The following is a 16,204-nucleotide window of genomic DNA, read 5'->3' as shown; positions in this document are numbered from 1 at the left end:
CCCCTCCAAAACAGACGATGAAAACAGACTGTGAGAGATAAAAATATATCTCATCGATCCTGCTTGTTTTGCTTTCATGGGAAAGACATATTTGTGCAACAGCTGGTACATCCTGTATCTAATATGTGTCATATAATCCCTGAGCAGAACTCTCTCTCACTGCAATGGGAATAAAGGGCATTGACCGATTTGCTATTACCGTTTGGAAATTATATATCAGAACTGCATATTCTGAGATTTTCATGGTCGCAGCTACACGTACCATGGAATGGCTTAGGCGCTATTTGAAATATTTAAAATTTATCAGGAGCACTGATAAATTTTTGATTATTCAATTTATTGAAAGCAGAAGTGTTATAATACATCCACAGGGGCATCCAAATAGATCTAAATTGTAAAGAATTACTATCAATCCAATTTTCGAAATTTCCCAAAACTTTGCATTACCTTTGCATTTGCACAATGAATGTCAAAAGTGTTATTTTCATGTATATTTTGCCTGATTTGTGCTCTGGACTCTGGTATAGCTATCAACTCATTACAATCATCGGATGTACTAAACTGTAAGATGTAGTTGGTAAAACTTAGCAACATATTGTGCAAATATACCTTTGCATTGCCCTTTTCAGGGGCTGCTGCTGCTAAAAGCGCAGATAATAATATTGTAGGTAAGCTTCTTGGGAACTAAGACTAGGAGCTAATCATAATATTTGTGTACAGACTCAGTGTCTCTGCATTTTGAGAAAAACTATCTGAAAGGCATTCTAAATACTTGACTCTTGAGTATAGGAATAGGAATCCTGATCTTAGGTTGTTTGAACCAGCTAAAAATATAACTAGCTTTCATAATCCTGCTTGTATAACCGACTGTACTTATTGACTAGCATATAGGAGAATCCTTTTGTTGTAAAAACGACATGCGTGCACGCCGTAATCATCCCACATGCATCTGTTGTGTGCTTGCGTATACTTCTCATCAACTTCTCATCGCCATGAGTTTTCATTTTCTAAAGCATTCTTAATCCTAAAATTTCAGATTTAAAATTTCAAAGTATTTAATTCTCATGAAATAGATGTACAATTGTACATGTATGTCAGGTGGATTGATGACTTTCTCAAATTGTCTCAACTGCCTTTTAAGCTTCAGAGGAACTGTGACTTTAAATAAAGTGATACACAATTCAAAATGAAAGACTTTTGAAATGAAGACGTTTAGTGCTAGAACATTTATTGTTTTAGGACCATCACAATAATAAATCTTACACCACCAAATCATTGCTACGGATCTAAGCATTAATCAATAATTTTCTTTTTCTCTATTCATGAGATCTATGGAAAATCACCATCATTCAGTTAACCTTTTACCTATACTGGGTTATCCTTGAATTGGGTCTATGGGGATTAAAGAATTTGGTAGTCATTGGGTTAAACATGCAGCCTTAGAATACTTAGACCTAGTGAAAGAATTGGGTACTTCTTTCCCCTCATGAAATACATTTACCATCTTAGTCATAATCATTAACTCTCATTCACACATGGAAATTGTATGAAGCATCTCTTATAATAACGATATCTGCACAATAAGGATTTTAAATTTTTCTTCTGAGATCATTGGTACATGGTGACAAAACATAGTATACAGAAGTTTTGGTATTGTTTTCCACAAGACCTTGATGAAGAATATTTCTTAATTTGTTATATGACTGCTTTACAGAAGGAGAATTGAATGCTATTGCTGATTTTCCTCAAGATCAAGCTTCTATAAGTACGGGTATACGTTTATTTATACAATATATATAGGTGCATGCCTCATTAAATCTACACTAGTGGTATGAGTATGATGTTGTTATACATATGAATTTTTCTTGTATGAAAAAAAAGTTGTTCGATGTTTGAAAATCGTCTGCTTGAAGACACAAGGGCTCTGTGTCTAACAAGATTCGATGAGGTCCTTGTGTCTCCAACCAGGCGATAATAGGATAGATACAGTCATCTATAGGAAACCATTAGCTCTCATCAACTGATCCATACAAGTCCTTATGTAGACAGACACATGTTGCATCTTATTGGATGCAGTCTGAATCTAGCCTGCATGGCAGGGACTATGGGCTAGTGAGATAGGGACATGGTTCTGGAACACTTAAAACCAACAACACTATTTCTTCCTGGGGACTTGAACTGGTTATGTCCAAGAAGATTGCCGAACAGTCATGCAGCCAAAGGTCTCCTAATCCTTGCCTTCCTGAAAAATGGCACGAAAGACAAGAACAAAAGATGTTTTATAGGTAATTGAGGCTATTTTAGAAAACTTTATTCCATCAATTCATATCATTTTACCGAAATGAACCTCCTGGGGCCCGGTGTATAAAACTTAAAGGGATCCGGTAACTTTGTCTCAGATTCGAAACAAAATTCTGGATTTAGCTCATGCTGCAATTACAATTATAAGCCTGTACACCTGTAGGTCAGTCAGGAACCACATGGCTTTTACAAGCCGATTGCCTGTCTGATTATCAAGATATTTATGATTGGAATTACAAATTTTGAAAACCATTTGCCAAACGGTTTTGCCAAACGGTTCCTGAAGACACTTCAGTCCATTGGGGAAAACGAGTATAGTAAAACTGGTCACTCAAATATTTTTACTTTTTTGAGGCACTTTTTAATCATTTTGAAGCGCAATATTACACCATATCACAGACACTGATAACACGTAGGGCCGTGTATCTAAGATTTAACATTGTTAAACGATCCCTTTAATACCATTGATGGTAACTTTGCCATAAATGGCTACTTCCATGGTAACAGGGCTCAACAACAAATCAAAATCAAGGTTTCCATGGTAGTTACTATCAATGGTAATTGTGCAACGTGCCCAGGAAGGATGTAGGTGTGGCCCTCCTGAAGGGTGACACTGCAGGCAAACACAGGGGATTAGGATTAGATCTACATACACACCCTCTTCTCTCTTGATCCTTACCTCTAAAGAGGATGTATAAAGTGTTGGATGACACTACAGTGCTCTGGGTAATGATCTTAAGGTTCTTGTTATTTTTCAAAGCATGTAAACAAAAACAAGTGGACAAAGAGGGTGAGATGTGCCCTCTCCCTTCGATATCTCTGGTAATCACTAGCTGTGGATGTCTACAGGTGTTGCCCTTCTGTTAAATAATCATATCTGATTGATACGCGTCTGTAAAAACCCAATTACACACACACACGCCCGTATGTGATTTCACCACAGGCACTACTCTGTTTTTATAAAGAATGCCCCCAAAATAGACAAGGGAAGTGTTACCTCCAGTGAGAATGTAGGTGTGGCCCTGCTGTAGAAAAACACGGCAGGAATCGGAATAACTCTTTACTGTGGCGCCATTTCCCAGTGTGATGTCACCTTCTTCATCTCGGAAGATGGCTCCAACTTCCAGAGTGTAGGTCCAAATGTAGTCATTGCTGATGCTGGGCTCTTGTACTTGTGTGACATTAGCCAAGATTGCTATGAAGTAAAATAGGAATGGAGTGTGCTAGCTTCTGTGTCCCTTCACTCTACTCACTTTTCAACGGTCGTTGTCTACAAGGAAGCCGTTACTGCCACTGATATCTTCGGCCGGCTGGCAGAAGAGCGTAAGTGCGCAAGCGACTCAAAACTACTTTTTCGAATTATTCGCATTTAAAGATTTGTTTTATATGTAAACTTCTTTCCGTCCTGAAAATTGGTTTAAAACATAAAAGACTACTAGAAATGTTACAGTAGAACACGGCCACAATATTTTTTCCGGAAATAAATCAGTTTTATAAAAGTTCTACTTAACGCTTCATTTTTTACCTGAAATTTAAGCTAATGCCCTTCTGCCAGTCAGGGGACGATATCACATAGCTCTTACAGAGTTCTTTGGGACCACTGATTATGATTTCTTTGATCTTTGAAGGTTTATCGTTTAAAACAAGGTTTTACATTGTCATATTGTCCAGAGATGTCATGATGATCTATCAAGTTGTCCTGGGGGGTGTTTCACAAAGATTCTAAGTAGAACTTAACTCTAAGTTGGACTTAAAAATTATGGAAAGCCATTAGCATCTTTGAAAATATTTGGTAAAAATATTTTTGAAAGGCATAAAATGTTTATTCAAATCATTCATATTTTCTATCATTAAGGAAATTTCATATTCTTGTTGTGGAATTTATAAAATGTCTAAAATACTTGAATTTCTGCTTTTGAGTATATTTCATTTTAAGGCTCCAATGGCTGTCCATAATTTTTAAGTCAAACTTAGTGTTAAGTTCTACTTAGGATCTTTGTGAAACACCCCCCCTGGTGTAGTAAACGTTATGGGACTGTGTATCAAATTGTTTGTTGTTCAAATCCCTGCTGCAGCATCAGTGTCCTTTGACAAGCCTTTAATCTGTATTTGCCTATCTCAACTCAGATTAGTAAATTGGTATACCGTAGGAAGTTATTCATTGAATGCTTTCAGCAACTTTAGGGCAGCTTTGCTGAAGCCAGTGTAACAAGATACTACTTTATAATCATCTTGAGCAAACCTTGCATGAATATTGGTGCAATATATACATGCAAATGTAGTTATTATCATTCTTATTATCCCCTCGCCGACGAAGTTGGAGGGGATATAGTAACGCTGCCGTCTGTCCGTCCGTCCGTTCATAACAAATTTGGTTTCCGATCGATAACTTCAGTAATGTTAGATGGATTTTAATGAAATTTGATATGAAGGTCCATCAGAGCTGCCAACTAGTACGGATTTTCCGTAATTGGTACGGAAATTAACGACCATTACGGAATGTTGTCTCAAATTACGGATTTAAAAAAAAAAAAAAAAAAAAAAAGATTTTTTTTTTTTTTTTTTTTTTTTTTTTAATGAATTGAATATGATTTATCGTAGCGAGTGCTGTGAATAGGAGCCATTTTTCATGATAAACTGTGTTGTGATGACCTGAAATTCAATACTTAACATCTTTGTGTGAGTAAAATCACCAAAAATTTCAGATAATCATGCGTCCGCGCAGTGTTGGCGTGTCGTTTTTTTAGATTCATAGCGCCGCATAAGAAATTACTGATTTATACCCCAAATTACTGATTTTGAGCCTTGTGATTACTGATTTTCTGTTCTGGAGGTTGGCAGCTCTGGTCCATGGTATAAAAACACAGCCTAAGTTCAATTTCGGAGTATGTAGGTCAAAGGTCATAGCTCATTGAATATGTGAATCTGGTTTCCATTCGATAACTTGAGTAATGTTTAACAAATTTTAATGAAATTTAATATGAAGGTACATGGTATCACAATACATGTACAGCCTAAGTTTGATTTCTGAGTATGTAGGTCAAAGGTGAAAGGTCATAGCTCATTAAATATGCAAAAACACCTAATTATATATGTGAACGTGTGGTTAACTTCCTTGCCTAATAATATAATAGTATAGTCCAATGGAGGTAACTTGTTCTGACGTATACTGGCCATTTGTACCCTGCGAGGGGATGCTACGCTTTGCGTTGACTTGTTATTATTATTGACGAGAAAGGTCTGAATTGAATTGCATGTACAAACATTGCACTGCTATGTTTGCAGAAACACAGCTCTGTAATCTGTATATATGGTAAGTATAGAAGTTGCTGGTGTTTCATTGAATTGATAACTATTTAATTATTAATATTTCTATTTGACTAGTATTTCGCTACTATTTCAATTGTTATTTGTTGCTTTACTACAATTAATACCTAACAATCACTAAATGGGAGACATGGTCCAGTTTCACACATGGTTAGATAGATGTTTGAACTACATGTATGATATCAAATTCAATTCCCAATACTATCCTCTTCTACCATTTGGTATAATACACTTCAAAAATCCATACCCCAAGGCTATACAGTGCGTCCCAGAAAAAAGGAAACCGAGAATTATCAATGTTTTATCATAACTTAATCACAATTATATTTAATAATTGACACATATTTGTACTCAAAATTTGTTTTCACTGGCTGCCTGCCATAGTAACAAACAACAAACTCCACTTCGTTGAAGATCAGCCATGCATGAAGTCCTTTGTCTTCTTTGTTGTAATGGCAGACAGCCAGTGGAACGGATTCATTTAATAAAATTACGGAAATACAAGCATTACTTTAAACAAACAGAACTTCGTTATTTCTGGCTCATTTTTTCTTGATTGAGGGTGTCATATGAAAGGGCAGAAAATGAACTTTCTAGAAATGTGATTTTCTCTTTGAGATTCAGATACCGTCCACCAAATTACTTTTTGGTTTCCTCTCTTCAAATTGTTTTTAATCACTCATGCATGAAATATGCATCATATGAGTTACATCAAATGAAAAAAGAGGATATAAGCTTTACAAATGTGTGTCACTTATTGATTATAGTTGTGATAAAACATTGATAATTCTTGGTTTTAGTTTTTTCTGAGACACACTGTACAGTGTATTAGTGATATGCATTTAAATGTTTTCAAATGATGACCATTAAACCTTCATCTATCTAAAACACAGTATTTAAATAATTTAAATGAGGATATATATACCAACATACCAAATTTAGAATCGCAGTACTTCTGTCCCAGCGGTTGAAAGATACATCTGCAAGCTTGTGAGCTCCCGATCATAAGGGCAACGAGGAAGATAGCCAGGCCTGACATTTTAAGAAAGAATTATTTGCTCCCCTCCAAAACAGACGATGAAAGCAGACTGTGAGAGATAAAACTATGTCTCATCGATCCTGCTTGTTTTGCTTTCATGTGAAAGACATATTTGTGCGACAGCTGATACATCCGGTATCTAATATGTGTCATGTAATCACTGAGCAGAACTCTCTCTCACTGCAATGGGAATAAAGGGCATGAAAGAGCACCCCCACCTTGTCATTTAACAGAAAAGTATACTTGCTTAGCATTTAGAGAGTCATATAGATTGCTGTTTTTCTTTATTAATTTTGATACAAATAGTATTTCATCATCCTCTACTAAACAATTCACGAAACTACCTTTGATTTTTTGGTCAAATTACTAGCTTTTTCAAGTTCACAATATTACACAGGTCAAAGGTAAAAGGTCATAGGGCTCATTATGTATGCATAAATAGCTTGTGATTGCGTTGTCTCAAAAATCGATTGATGGGTTACTATCAAACTTGGGCATGTATGTTTTTTGCAGAGCCAATGAACTGATTAGACTTTAGGGTCATGAGGTCAAAGTTCAAAGGGTCGTACATGTAAAAAGAAAAATAGCTTGTAATCACGATATTCTTAGAAACTGTTATAATGGAATACAATCAAAATTGAATTTCTACTGCAATATTGCTTCTGTTTTGGTTTGTAAAATCGCTCTATGGCAGAGGCATCATTTTTTACTACATGCAGTCGAACATCTAGTTTCTCCCTCTCATCTGCAAGTTTTCATCTAGATCAATATCAAATCATAATTAATCCTAATCTATTTGATGGTTAATAGAATATGTCCTCCCCAACCTCCCACCTCATCTGTTGAGAATATATATCATTATCCTGTTTACAACCTCACCCACCTGACGTTAATCTTCCACAGCTGTTATCTTCTCTTCTCTTCTATTGTTCTCTGTCAGATTGGCATTCACCTTATTTATTGATTAATTGATCAGATTAACTCTGTCAGAATTCTGAGATTTTGTTTTCCAAAGCAAAACATCATTATCAGACATCTGCGTTAGGCTATTAATTTGTCCAGGATATAGGATTTGGGTCTTGGATTAGGTATTGGTTGAGGTGTGGTCCCATGCAGTTTGATCCAAAATGACTGATCAAAGTTTTAAACACAAGCCAAGTTAGCACTAGTTGAAGCTACAGGCTGGTGAAACATGCCCAAATATGGTGGTAGAGTCGCTGCCTGGCAAGCAGGAGATGGCAGGTTAAAATCCTGCTGGTTCCAAGATTTTTACTGACTTGTTTTTTAATTACAGATCAAACACGCAATCTTCATTTACTGGGTGCAAGCCAAACATGTGTTTAAAATAATGGTGACATATTGTACTTAATTATGTCTCCATGGCATATAACATCAAGCAAAGAACCCCCCCCCCCCTCCCCTGCTCATATAGTTTCTGTGTTAACCTTGCATGAGATCGCTCTTGGTTAAAGCTTCAAGTAAATTAACTCTAAGTTTCCAAAGCCATAAGTTTTCAAAACCATGAATGTGTACAAACAGTTCTTAACTACAAGAAACCTTGAAGTTTAAAATCATGAGCCAAACTTTTTTTAAATACTCTTGTGTGAATTAAGCATCTAGTATGACAATAATGTAAGCCTTGTAAGATAAATGTACATGACAAACGACGTCAACACAAACATATGTTCTTCCAATGTCGGACATTAAGCATAGTATCTCAGGTCAAGAATAATGACAGCAAATATGTGTTAATCCGGCTTTTTATTATTATTATTATTTATACCAAGCTTTTCCCATAAGGCTCAAAGCGCTTACAGTAAATGGCAATTACATGTACATAAATACATGTAATAAGAAAAACAAAGAAACGAAAAAACTACAAACTGCAAAAAAGATGTGTTTTCAAGGCCTTTTTGAAGTTAATAACTGATGAAGACTGTCTAATTCTATTAGAGGTAGATCATTCCAGTATTTTGAAGCAGATACAGTAAATGTCCTATCAGCTGCTAGTAATATGCAAGTAACTGCATGTGAGACGGAGAGGATCACTGGCTGACCTTAATGCCGTGGCAGGTGTACATAAATTCAAACAGGTATCTAAATATTGTTGAGCTTGATTATTGATTATTTTGTAGACACACAAGAATAATTAACAAATTATTCTTTGTTTCAAAGGAAGCCATTGTAATGAGCTCAAGAGTGGCTCAGATGGATGGTCCCTAGAAACCTGAAGTATCAGTTGGGCTGCCCAATTTTGTAGCCATTGCACACGATCCAATTTAGTTTGAGGGAATAGTAGAGAGCAGCCCATTACAATAATCAATACGCTTTAAATAGCTGATAAAAAAATCATAAACCTTCTCTGAACAGAGGGAATTCATTAATCATCATAAGGCTGTGATGGGCAGAGTCTGCCCCCCCCCCCAAGTTCTCAGCTAAGAAGTGACAAATTTATTTAAACCTTACAATGAATACTGATGGTTTAGTCCAATATCAGCTTCATGTATTAAATCTGTAAAGAGATATTGTTTGTTCACAGACCCGGATGCCATTTTTTAATGCTCACATCATTAGGAAGATTTATATTTCCATATGTTATGTAAAATTTGGCGATTTCTTCAAAAATCAGATTACAGTAGGATTGTAGAGTGTGTGGTGGCCGGGCTATATAGGCATATGTCCCTACTCTTGCCCTCGGGTAGCTTGAAGATCAATCGGTACAGGGCTCCTCATTATTAGGCGACGGGCACTGGAAGGGGGACTGGCCTGGTGCTTGAGCAATCGTAGACTTTATTCCATATGTCATAAATAACCTTCCTCGTATCTTTATTCCGAGGGGGTAGTTTGATCACGATGGACCCGCAGCTTACAAGGTTGAGGCTATCAAACTCATCGTTTTCGAACCTGTAATCTGAAATGTTGAAAATAAGATGAAGTAGTTACAGATTTGAGAGAACATAGCAGGGTTATTCTGGGTGTAGTTATATGTAATTGCTCGTACAATGATTTCAAAACAGTGAACCGATTTAATCTGTAGTTTTTCTGGGTTGTTTATGAAGTGTGTGCATTGCCAAGACTCAAGAGGGGAAGGGTGAAATGGTGCTGCTTGACAGATTAAATCCATGAAAAATGTATTGAATTGTAGAGCTCTGCATTCACTAACACAGGGTGCTTCACAAGGGGTTTTAACATGTATCAGCGACAGGGTTGAATTTTGGCATTGCATGTTTAAACATTTGACGCAGGTTTGGATTTTGAAACAGGAATTTTGTCAACCAAAATTATGTCTTAAATAATAGACATTAAATTTGTTTTAAAATGCTTCAAAATAGGGCTCATGTTTGACCAGATTTATTTAAACATATACAATGCAGGCTCAGGGCTGTATTGTACAATTTGTTTATATTAATATAAATAATTATTTAAATAGTTCTCTAAGTAGAGTCTTGATATACTGTTATGGTTGAGTTTATTGCTAGTAGCACTGAGGGGGTTGTAACTGTACTTTTTTGAAAGAAAACAGAAAGTAGTATCCCCAAGACCATGCAGGGAATACTACTATGTTTATGAGAATGGTAGATCTGGTACTTACTTCCAGCGAGCATGTAGTATCCCTCCTCCTCTAGAGGGACACCACAGGCAGCAGTACTAGAATGGGTCGTGGCATTGTTTACCCCCTGCACAACACGTCCATCTTTGTTACGGTAAATGTGAGTACTCTTGCGGATATTCAAGGTGTAGGTCACACGAGTAGAGAAGCTGTTCAAGATGAAGCGATTACCCTCGGCCTGGGGTGGTCTGTCCTCCTTCAGAACTTTAGCCATAATGACTGGGCAGTAGGGAATAATAATTTTGTTTAAAGTTCAAGTTTCAAGTTTATTATGTTTCACATTTTACACAAAAAGAATTTACATAATTGACAAAATTAGAACATAATATGAAATATACTAAAAGTGTCACATTATATCATCGATTCTTTGAAAAGACGTCACAATCAATTGTATTGAATAGTAGGTTATACAGGGTGAAATGTGAGGAACCTATTGAAAAGCTCAGCTTGTAGATTATAGGTTCCCATAAATAAAACTAACATTTGATTGTTTAAAACAGGGAATCCTCATCAGCATCAATGCTCTTCTTCCTGAAGACCCTGCACTTATATTATCATCCCAGCAAATGCCAGGTATCCATTCACACCTGGGTGGAGAGTGGCAGATGTGGATTAATGTCTTGCAAAAGGACATACTAGAAGACGTATAGATCACTACATTTACATATATATTGATAAGTCAAGAAATACTTGTTGACCAAACAATAGAGTTAGTAATGCTGATAACCATCTCTATTTTTAAAAGACTGATCATGCTGAATGTTTTGATTTACATGGCAACTACAGGTGATGAATCATAACTTTGTTACAAGTTACAAAAGTGACCAAAACCACTGAGCAGTTGGTTATTCCTTTAATTATTGTATTCATTGACAATTCTTCTTTTGGGATCTTGGAGCCTGCTAGTTGATGTATTATTTACACTTAAACAAACACATACACGTATACTTAGATATTTATTTGATATATGATTGACATTATTCATGTCTGTTTGGAGCCTTCAGGGCAGGCAATAGGGGCATCTTCATCATCTCAAGATTGCTAAATAGCCAGCTATTTCTGATTCGGGAAATAATCCCGAAGTTACAAATCGCATCTTCATCATCTCGAGATTCGACCTCGAAACTTGAAACTCGACCTTGAGAAATTAGCTCGAGATATTTTGCCAAATAGTGGGATATTTTGCAAACTATCCCAAGATATCTTGGGATGACAATCCCGGCCACATATCCCGCTAATTGCAACAATGAAGACGCAAATTAGCTGGATAGTTTGCGATCGGGATAGTTCAAATAGCGGGATATTTGGCGATCTCGAGCTAGTGAAGACAGGCCTTGTATGCCCTTCTGGCTCCAAAAGATGAAATGTCCTCAATATTATATCCTTCTTGTATCAATAGACCTGCAATTTACTGATTTATGCATACTTCTTGAACAAAAGTTGTTCTTGACAACTCAAGAGCTTGTTAGAGGCTTGTCATACATAGCAATGGGTAGTTTATGCTGGAGAGAAACATGTATGCATATCGTTGGCCGGCTGGCAGAAGAGCGTTAGCGTGCGAGCGACTCGAAAACTACTTTTCAAATTATGCGCATTCAAAGATTTGTTTTATATTTAAACTGCTTTCCGTCCCGAAAATTGGTTTAAAACTTAAAAGACTAATAGAAATGTTATAGTAGAACATGACCACAATTTTTTTCTCGGAAATAAGTTAGTTTTATAAAAGTTTGAGGCGATTTAGTGCTAACGCCCTTCTGCTTAACGTTTCATTTTTTACCTGAAACTCGAGCTAACGCCCTTCTGCCACCCAAGCGACGATATGTGTATTGAAATACAGTAGGTACACAGGTCTATTGATATACAAAATGAAGCTCTGCAGTGTGATAATTTTTAATCAAGTAATTGAAGAAAAAGAAGAGAGATTGATGTTTTTTCTTACCGTAATCGGCTTTGCAGTATCTGTCAGCTGGAGGTTCATTTAAGCAACTGCAAGCTTGCGAGCCCCCGATCATCAGAGCAATCAAGAAGATTGCAAGACCGTACATTTTGAGGAACACTCTTTAGCTCCACTTCAAAACAGAAGATGAAAACAGACTGATGAAACTTTGTACCACACCCTGATGTTTTGACAAATAAATAGGCTAACAATGAGATTATATTCAACAGCTGGTATCCCTGTATCTAATATGTGTAAAAATAACCTCTGATCTGAGTTTATAGAGGACCGAAGTATGACGTCACACTTGGGTACTCTTCTGTATCTGGCATTGGGGAAGAAGGGCATGGTATTTACCCCCCCCCCCCCCCCCTGTTTGTTCTCCAAGTCTTTTGAGGCATTATTTTTGAGATATTATTTCTGCAAACAAATTTATGAATTGAATATGTATGTATTGTATACTAAATTGAAGAATCAAAGCCTTTCTTCCTAAGAAGCCTTATCAAGCTTTTTCCTCTTCTCTTAATCTTAATCTTAATCACTCCTGATACATCCCCCTTCTTATGTCTTGCATGTTGTCAACATATTTTACACTAATCTAGTACATGTAATATATCTGTAATGGGCTTAGTGATATTGTATATGTGTTAAGAGCTATATGTATCCATACTATATTATTATTATTAATGTTTAATTAACCCATAGTAGAGTTTTCTATATTTCTCAATGAATCAGCTACTATGGATTAAAGACAGCTGTCAGTTCCGTTTTTTGTCCTTGCCGTTGATCCTGTTTATACCCAGATTACAAATACAGGTTAATTTTTTGTTCTGCATGCCATCTGAAATTATTGATTGGTTTTAAGTTGTGGTGTCGAAGAATTTCATACATTTGTGAAAGTGGCAGTGTGGAAGTGTAGACCACCTGTCTTCTAAGACCACTTTTTGTGTTTACCTTGGGTGGTCGCTATAGACAGGTTTGATGGTAGAAGTAGTATTATTATTGTTATTACTGTTATTAATAATAATAATATTAACTTTTATACTTATATACACCCTGTAGCGATTTTCATAAGACATTTATATCAAGTGCTTTACAATATTGATACAAGTAAAACTTAACAGAGTTATGACAAGAGAACAAATTTAAAGTGAAATTATCAAACATTAAGGGACTTGGTAACAGTGTTCAGATGAGAGATAGTGGTGCTAAGGTAGTGACTTCAATGCTAGATGTACAATTAAAGATAATCTGGAAATTTGAGTGAAAACAGACCATTATTCATGGTACAAATTGGGAAAAACGGATCTGATTGATTCCTTTATTCTCCCAACTATATTATTACAATTTAATTACATTTAGGTGAATGGAAATCTCACAAAGCAATAAAATGGCTCTACATTCCATTCCAGTCATTTAAGTGTTGACAGATTTTTTATAGCCTGTTTTTATGTCTTTTTTTCATGGAAAAACGGTTGAGAAAATTCAAAAATGGTTGGGAGAATTTACTGTTAATCACTGTTAGAGGGTGTCATACATCGACGCCTTCAAAGAAAACCATAGATATCTTCGTGGTTTGAGAATTTTCTCAGGATATTTTGCATGTCAGAGGGTTAGTACAGTAGAAGGAATATAGTAAGTAACATTTTATACCAAAATTAAGCAATTTCTTCATCAACCTTCAACAATGTTACCAAGTCACTTAAGATAACAAGGTAAGGTAACAATTTAAGAACTAGGTTGAATATGCATTTTCCATTAGGTAGGTTTTTATTAATTGTAGAGGTGTCGTAGTCGAGTGGTTTAAGCACTGGACTTGAAATGCAAAGGTCGTGGGTTCGATCACCGACACGGCACTAATGTCCTTTGACAAGGCATTAATCTACATTTGCCACTCCATACCCAGGAGAGAAATGGGAACCTGGTAGGATGACGAAAGCTTTTGTATTAGCGATTGCCATATAGTAGGAATACTCCCCAGGGAGTGGAGATGGTGCACATCATGTGTGAATGAATCCAATGACCGATGTAATAATATCTGTAAAGCGCTTTATAGAGATGGTATTTTGTATTAAGCGAGATATAAATCCAGTTTATTATTATTCTATTCTGCAGATACTTTACAGGACAGCAGCTGAAGGAACTGTTTGTTCTGGATGACCCCAAGGTATCACAGACGCAGATGCAGCTGGAAGCAATGCACTCATCTCACAGGAAGACCGATACACTACTGGATGCTCATATTGCTTTCCTGTACTCTACAGGTTAGTATGTACACAGACAGGAAGACATACAAATATACAAACGCAAAAAGAAATATACTGTTTCATTCATGTTTTGTACCATGTTCTTTCAATGAAACAACACATGAACATTGATTCACATAAATGTACATGTACAGTTAACGACTAATTTTTGTAAGTTTTCAATTATGTGAAAAATTGATTTGTCACGATTTTTATGTTTCTTGAGAATGTGACATATTAAGGGTAAAATCTAAAAGTATTCAATGACTGCCTTAATTCAACCAGTCCAACTTTCATTCTTGATTTAAAAACAAAACACTCCCAAAATATCAAATTAACAAAGAGTATGAATATGTTGTTGACTGTATGTGTAATCTTTGACTAGGATGGAATCAATTTTCCTGGGGGATGTTTGTCCTAGAATCCTTTCAAACGACCCATTTTCATACTGATTGCCAACTGTTCAGCATATCCTTTAGCAAGGCATTAATCTACATTTGCCACTACCTACCCAGGAGGGAAATGGGGATCTGGTAGGATGACGAAAGCCTCTATATTAGTAATTGCCATATGGCCTCACAGGGACCATATGGTAGAAATACTCCCCAGAGAGTGGAGATGGTGCACATTATGCCTGAATGAATCCAATGACTGAGATAATGATTTCTGTAAACCGCTTATAGATGGTACTTTGTATTAAGTGCTATACAAAGCCAGATTATTATTATTATTATCATTACCGGTATTCAACATGGAAAGGATTCATCTTGTTTTTTGTATTTTTATCAGCTATCTTTGGGATCAGTGACCATGATCTGATGTTCTCCCAGGAGGCTCATACGGAACCAAGTCAGGAGTATGAAGAAGAAGGAAACCAGTATATCCAACAAAGGGTAGGATAAGAATTTGATCATAGTTCAGTAGATACATGTATTGAAATACAGATCTTTTGTAAAAGAACACTACTGGATAGCAATATTGCTAGTAGGGTGTGGTGCTATTTTTCAGGAATGGCAGAAGCACAGTTATGTATTGCAAACACAACGTCTGGTCGTAAAATATATGAGATAACTCAGCAAAGTAAAGATGAGATAGAAGAGCATATATGAGATGGCTAAGCAAAATGTATACCTGTTTGGAATGGCGTAATTATGAAAACGATTATTTTGTCGCATAAAGTATAAAGAACTTTAATGTAGAGATCCAGATTAAGAATCAAAAGTGTTTTGAATTGATGCAAAATTCATATCATTGCGAAGGGGAGGCCTTACTGATCAAATTTAACAACTTCCCTCTTTAAAATATGTTTAGGGCCCGCAGTAATCATCTCTCAAAAATGTTGCTGCCCGCCCTTCCCCCCCCCCCCCCCCCTAAAAAAAAAAATTATGGTAAGCGAAACCAGATTTTATATGAATCACCTCAGCTCAACATGTACCATGCCTCACCTGATTTAGGTACAAAGGGCACAGGAGCTTGTGGCTCAAGAATCTGACCTGACCCGGAAGTTGAACGATCACATCGGGCGTGGCACGGAGGGTCCAGGCGGGGCCAAGAAGCGCTACTCTATGAACGTCAACCGAGAGCGGCTTCAAAATGAATGGGCGGAGAAAACGGGAGAAGGAGTCATCAACCCGCCTCTTCAACACGTTCCAAAGCATTACAGACCCGGTAAGTACTGTGTAATGAAGATCGTAAGGTGCACAGCTTAGATCATCATTTTGTGGTCTATTTTACACCTGATCAGC

At 36.5% G+C, this 16,204-nt stretch overlaps 2 protein-coding genes across 5 annotated transcripts in view; one reads left to right on the top strand and one right to left on the bottom strand.

Annotated features, from left to right (window-relative positions):
• LOC575953 (DNA excision repair protein ERCC-6-like) overlaps nucleotides 1-16,204 on the top strand; it is a 40,884-nt gene that overhangs the window by 17,960 nt on the left and 6,720 nt on the right. For all 4 annotated transcript variants that reach the window (XM_030991456.1, XM_030991457.1, XM_030991454.1 and 1 more), the window contains exons 15-17: nucleotides 14,329-14,477; nucleotides 15,249-15,352; nucleotides 15,914-16,127. In XM_030991456.1, the coding sequence (XP_030847316.1) occupies nucleotides 14,329-14,477; nucleotides 15,249-15,352; nucleotides 15,914-16,127 (467 nt within the window). The remainder of the gene's footprint in view (nucleotides 1-14,328; nucleotides 14,478-15,248; nucleotides 15,353-15,913; nucleotides 16,128-16,204) is intronic.
• Nucleotides 1,609-6,826, bottom strand: LOC105438691. The gene is made up of 3 exons (XM_011666835.2): nucleotides 6,562-6,826; nucleotides 3,299-3,496; nucleotides 1,609-2,242 (listed from the first exon to the last, which is right to left on the bottom strand). The coding sequence occupies exons 1-3, from the start codon at nucleotides 6,665-6,667 to the stop codon at nucleotides 2,103-2,105; spliced, it is 444 nt and encodes a 147-aa protein (XP_011665137.2). The 5' UTR covers nucleotides 6,668-6,826; the 3' UTR covers nucleotides 1,609-2,102.

Source organism: Strongylocentrotus purpuratus, unplaced genomic scaffold, assembly GCF_000002235.5.
Source record: "Strongylocentrotus purpuratus isolate Spur 01 unplaced genomic scaffold, Spur_5.0 spur5_scaffold_2, whole genome shotgun sequence".
NCBI classification, from domain to species: domain Eukaryota; kingdom Metazoa; phylum Echinodermata; class Echinoidea; order Camarodonta; family Strongylocentrotidae; genus Strongylocentrotus; species Strongylocentrotus purpuratus.
This window is presented reverse-complemented; position numbering and strand designations above follow the sequence as displayed.

Excerpts from the sequence above, each read along its gene's own strand:
- LOC105438691 (XM_011666835.2), bottom strand. The coding sequence starts at position 6,667 with ATGTCAGGCCTGGCTATCTTCCTCGTTGCCCTTATGATCGGGAGCTCA. Across the intron at positions 3,497-6,561 it reads GTACTGCGATTCTAAATTTG|CAATCTTGGCTAATGTCACA; the intron begins GTATGTTGGTAT and ends TTTACTTCATAG. Across the intron at positions 2,243-3,298 it reads CACCTACATTCTCACTGGAG|GAAGGCAAGGATTAGGAGAC; the intron begins GTAACACTTCCC and ends GCCATTTTTCAG.